At 34.6% G+C, this 5,877-nt stretch overlaps 1 protein-coding gene across 2 annotated transcripts; it reads left to right on the top strand.

Annotated features, from left to right (window-relative positions):
- Nucleotides 1–1,455: 1,455 nt before the first annotated feature.
- On the top strand, nt 1,456–5,575 carry LOC112707491 (coatomer subunit delta). 2 transcript variants are annotated; one of them, XM_025759237.3, is made up of 6 exons: nt 1,456–2,034; nt 2,141–2,595; nt 3,636–3,859; nt 4,371–4,514; nt 4,610–4,772; nt 5,266–5,575. In XM_025759237.3, exons 3-6 carry the CDS (start codon nt 3,662–3,664, stop codon nt 5,274–5,276), a joined length of 516 nt encoding a protein of 171 aa, XP_025615022.1. In that variant the 5' UTR covers nt 1,456–2,034; nt 2,141–2,595; nt 3,636–3,661; the 3' UTR covers nt 5,277–5,575. The 2 variants fall into 2 exon arrangements, with proteins under 2 accessions (XP_025615022.1, XP_029144393.1); XM_029288560.2 differs by lacking the exons at nt 1,456–2,034; nt 2,141–2,595 and adding an exon at nt 3,105–3,269.
- The last annotated feature ends 302 nt before the right edge of the window (nt 5,576–5,877 follow it).

Below are 5,877 nucleotides of genomic sequence, written 5' to 3'. Positions count from 1 at the left end.
AAATTTATATTAGTTATCTCTTTGGCATAGTAGTCAAAATATGTTCATAACTATCTCGTTTGCACCACCAACTAGATAAGTAATAAAGGATTTCTATCATAGTTGTTAAAATCGGACCGGATCGGCCGATTTAACCAGAAAACTAATGAATCGAACTTTATACTAGTCCGGTCCAGTACTTAGATCATTTAAGATGAAGAACTAGTACGAACCGATCAAATTCGAAGAGAACCGATAAAAATCGATCAAATTCATTGAAGACTGATCTGACCAAACAACTCGGAGGACGAACTTATAATGCACCAACATTCTGTAAGTCCATCGTGCTCCAAGTTGGAAGCACCATTGACAGCCACTAGGCTGTAATGCATCTTATTAATATAATTGTAAATTACATTACATATAGATATCTTTCATCAAATAATTTAGTTCTATTTAATTTATTTTAATTTTAGTTATAAACTCACTCATTCATAAATTAATTATATTTTTATTTAACAATAATTATAAACTCACTTATTTTTCTTTTAATAATTATATAATACTTATTAATATTATTTTTTAATAAATACTTATAATATATAATAGTATAATAGATATAAACTAATTAATAAATTATTAAAATTTAAAAATAATAGTTATTTTAATATAAAAACAAAATAAAAATATTTATGATAGAGTAAAAATAATAAAATACTTATTTTTTTATTCTATATTGTCTTAAAATAGTTTGATTATTCTTAAAATGTTAGTGAAGATATCTATTTTAAATTTTAATTTTAAATTTTTGACTATTTTATATTTTTTATTTACATAGGATCGGATCAACCGGTTCAACCAATAATCTATTAGTTGAACCAGTGATCCAATAACCCAATAGTCTAATCGATTTAATTACTAATTCGGTTTTGACAATTATAATTTTTATATCTATAAATATTATATATTTAAAAATTCCAATTTAGGCACCTTATTAATTAATTTTATTGTACAAAAGAAAAATGTTTATAGGAATTAAAATAAAAATTAAATAATTTTATTGGGAATTAAAGCTTATTGAAGCTTTTTTTCTTTAAAATTTTTTATATTAAAAAAAATCTAAATATGTCTAATTTGTTAAAAAAAATTCCACGCCTTGTCAGAGTTGTATTATTTTAGACTAGCTTTATGTTTATGACAAGGACATTGAATATTGCTAGTAAAAGTATCATATATAACTAATTGAAACTTGCCGAAATATATTATGTGTGGAAGCGACATTTACAAAAAGTAACCTAACCTTAAGTCAGGATCTCGTTGTATATTTATTTATATCTATAATAATTTCTATAATAATTTATAATATCACTACTAGAAAACTAGTTATTACAGACAGATATTTTCGACGGATTTTATCCCACTGAAATACAGACAGAATTTCAGAGAGATTTTTTTGTCAGAAAATAAAAAAAATAGATTAGCATAAATTACAGACGGAAAAGAAAATCCGTCTATAATTCCATCGAAAAAATTAACTTTTTTTTGTGCAAATAGTTACAGACGGATTTTCCGTCTGTAATTAAGTAGACAAAACGCACGTTTTATTAAATTATTACAGACTGAAAATCCGTCTGTAATTTAAATGAAATCCGTCGAAAATGTTAAAAACCCTAGTTGAAGATTAACTCCATTCACTCGCCATTCACACCTAGTTACTCTCCATTCACTCCATTCACTCGCCATTCACTTCGCCCTGCACTCCGCCGCCCACAGCCACCGCAGTCTCTGCCGCCACTGCAGCCACGCAGCCCCCGCATCTCCGCCGCCCACAGCCACCGCAGTCTCTGCCGCCACTGCAGCCACGCAGCCCCCGCATCAGCCCTCGCAGCTCCCCGCAACCCCCATAGCCTCGCAGCCCCTCAGCGGCGGAGCCACCGCAGTCCCTACACAGACACAGCCTCCACCACCACCGTAGAAGATCCGTCGCCGTCGGATTCCGAGCTTCTTTTCGTTCCAGATCAACGCTTTCTTTATCAGATTCCCTTCGCGCAGCTGGTAGATCGCAAACCCTAACTTTTCTATTCGTTCGTATTTTGTATTTTTATTCAGCTGACGCTTCTTTTGCCTCCATCACCACCCGCCGATCCTCCGACGCTTCTAGAACCTTCGAGAACCTTCCAGTCCCTTTCTGCAACACCGTCGACCACTACCCGTACGCCTACTTCCTCTACACCCCTTCCCTCATCCTTCCCTCCGCCGCATCCCGCCTCCTCCGCCAACCCTGGGGATCCGCTGCTCCTCCCGCCTCCGCGCTGAGTCGGATCCCCGCGGAATCGGTGAGTTTGGTCGACGAGTTAGGTTAGAGTGTGTTGTCTGGTTGCGACTGCGAGGCTTGTGGCGGTGTGGGTTCCGACTGCCCTTGTTTGGGCTTGGGTGTGCTGGATGACGTCGGCAGTGAGTGCGGGCCGGGATGTGGGTGCGGACCAGAGTGCAGAAACCGGTTGATTCAGAATGGGGTTGCTGTTCGGGTGAAGATTGTGAGGGATGCAAGGAAAGGGTGGTGTTTGCATTCTGACCAGTGGATTCGGAAAGAGGAGTTCTTGTTTGAGTATGCAGGTATCTGCTAAATCATTTCTTTGTGTTTTCTTCTTTTAAGTTTAGTTTTTAACTCATATAGCTTCAAACATGTGATAAAATTCGATTTGATATTGTTAAATAATTCTATCATGCCTTATACAATGTACAAAACAGGGCCTAGTGATGAAATAATGTATGACTGGTTGATAGGAGAAGTATTTTTATAGATATGAAAATTGTTAGTTTGTTTGATTGAGTTGGCTGTAGGTTATAGATCAATAGATACTAGATAGTCCTAGAAGCACTGGTTTCTCTGCTTTTTGGTCTTTGCTACCCATATTAGAGGTGCACTCAATTGCTGGAATTTTTCTCCTTATTGTCACTATTATTCAGACAGTATTTTCTTGAGGCTGAGCCTTGAATAAATATGTTTCTTATTTCATAATCTCAGTGATACTTGCCCTAGAGCATCCAAGAAAAAAACGATATACTTGTCTTATATTTGCAAGCTAAGATCATTATACTTGTCTTTATTTTTTTCCCAATCTCAGCTATGAGTATCCAATCTTGGTGGAATAGCTCATTTCACATATCTTTCTAGAAAGCTTCTATTATTATCCTGTAACTTATCAATCTCTAGATGTTCAAGAGAAGCACAGATAGTGCAAATTTATAGTGCAACTGAGTTGAAGGAAGCAGGAGTAAAGTTTGAGGTAAAGAAAGCTAGTCAATGCTTACTAGACTTGCAACTTTCTGGTCATTGGCCAAATTTATAGACTAGGCGTGATTATTGCAACACTCCATGGAAGACGGTAGCTTCTATTGCTGGAATTTTTCTGCTTGTTCAGACAGTATTTTCTATTCTCCAAGGAGTACACTAGTACTAGATTAATGTTTGATATCTTTGTAATTGGAAGAATTGAAGTGTTTATTATGAACATGTGGCCACTTTATTATGTAATTATTGAGTTTGCAAACTGCAGATAAGTCCTGAATTGATGTTGAGTCTGGTATTGCTAAATTATTTTGGATTCAGCATCAATGCCCTTATGCTGATAAGCCTTTTACTTCTTTTGCAGTTTTGGTTTCTAGACAGTTTGTGGATATGACTCGCATGAGAATTGAAGGTCTTCTAGCAGCATTTCCCAAGTTGATAGGAACTGGAAAACAGCACACGTATGTTGAGACTGAGAATGTGCGTTATGTTTACCAGCCAATGGAGGCACTGTACCTGCTTCTTATAACAAACAAGCAGAGCAACATACTGGAAGATTTGGATACTCTAAGAATTTTGTCGAAACTTGTATCCTTCTTCTGAACCTATATGTTTGGTAGATATTAAGTATGTTCTTAAATTTCAATTGGTTAGTCTTCTGGATATGTGCAATGTCAGTTTTGTCCTTGAACTTATACAGCTTGTTCGCCTAAATCAGTTATTTCATTGACTTTTTCTATGCCTTGTATTCTAAGTTTCCTCTCTTTCTGTTGTTTTCCCTTTTAGTTCTAACTTTTAATGGTAAAATATTTTGGTACATGACTTTGCATTCTTACTTCGGAGGTTGCATTTAGTAACATTAATCTTTATAGTAAGGTTCAGAATGGTTAACATTTGACCAAATGGTTTTTGGGATGGGAGGATATTTTAGCTTTGATCTCTGATTTGGAACCATTGATGAAATTTCTGTCAAAATTTAGCTTACAATTAGTTTATTCCTTAATCCTTAACATTTTAGGTACCTGAATATTCTGACTACTTTTAAGAAAGTATTTGCAAATGTGCATTTGACCTGATTTTAATCTCTCTTGGACACAAGGAAAATGTGACTGTTGCACAAGTTAAGCAATACTGTGAGATGGAGAGCCATGAAGAGAAGCTGCACAGACAGATGAGGGAGGACAAGATTAGAGAAGCAAAGGATGAAATGAAAAGGAAAGCTAATGAGATTGATAAAAACAAGGTATGACTGGATGTGATTTTCTTTTTAATTTTTGTTTATTTTAAATTCTAATAGTGTGCATCATTTAATCAAAAGGCAATTCATGTAATATACAGATTATAAAGAACAGAGGTGATAATTATAAAGGAGGTTTTGGCCCATTACAGTCAATGGGCTCGGGAATATTTGAGAATAGCTTTAATGATACAAGCATCTCCAGCAGTGGAACTGGTTCCAGATTGAGTTCTGATGTTGATTCCTTTTCCACCAAGTCTAAAGGTCAGCTTTCATAGTTTTCATGAATGCTTCTAGAATGCTTCAAAATATATTTAGGAGGCAATACTTGGACTGAACTTTTGGAGTTAAATTGGGGATGAATTCCACTTAGACCAAGAGTGCGCTTAGTGAATTGACTAATTTTGGCTGTAATGAGCTATGGTTCTGTTACACCTGTACAAATATTTAATTATGCGCTGCCACACTATAGAAGTAGTATGTGATTGATAATAATAGTGTAAAACTCTTATACATTTTTGCCACCATTGCCTCATTAATATAATACATCAAGAGGAATACTATATATTCAACAAAAACTATTTTCTGCAATTCAGATTTTCACTAGCAACACTTTCAGGTTTCTCTCTCTCTCTCTCTCAAAAACTATTTATTGCTATTTGGTAGCGTCCATGATCTTTAAAAAGTAACTGCAGTGGTAATAACTCCTTTTTGGTTCTTTTTTCTAATAATTGTCTTATTTGTTGTCTGAGTGTAGATCGGATATAGTAAGGTAGACATCCTCTGTTCAGAAAGTGGGAAGCAGCGAATAATTTTGATGGACCAAGAATCTCAAGAAGCAAGTATATTGCCATCATCACTAAGAAACTCAAGAAAGAATGAAGCTATCCATAAATTAGGATGTTGAATCTTGATGAGTCCACTAGTAGTTATTTGTCATCTAATGTATTTAGATTGTATTATTGCATGGAAATAATTGCTTCTTATTATAAAGAAAGCGTTTTGTACTCACTGGTGTGTTTTTCTATTTTTATACCATCAATAAAAATTTGTATTGATTAAATTTATATTTATTTTGTATGAAAATAAGTTTATTTTGTAATTAAAAAAATAAAAAAAATTATTTTACCTTACTGACGGATTTACAGACGGATTTTCTGTCTGTAATTAGAATGTAAGATGATTTTCCAAAGTTCAAATTACAGACGAAAAATCTGTCGGAAAATCCGTCTGTAATTACAGACGAAAAATCCGTCTGAAAATTCGTCTGTAATTACAGACGGAAAATCCGTCGGAAAATCCATCTGTAATTATAGACGGAAAATCTGTCGAAAAATTCGTCTGTAATTACAGACGGAAAATCTGTCGG

This window comes from Arachis hypogaea, chromosome 8, assembly GCF_003086295.3.
Source record: "Arachis hypogaea cultivar Tifrunner chromosome 8, arahy.Tifrunner.gnm2.J5K5, whole genome shotgun sequence".
In the NCBI taxonomy this organism is placed as follows: domain Eukaryota; kingdom Viridiplantae; phylum Streptophyta; class Magnoliopsida; order Fabales; family Fabaceae; genus Arachis; species Arachis hypogaea.
This window is presented reverse-complemented; position numbering and strand designations above follow the sequence as displayed.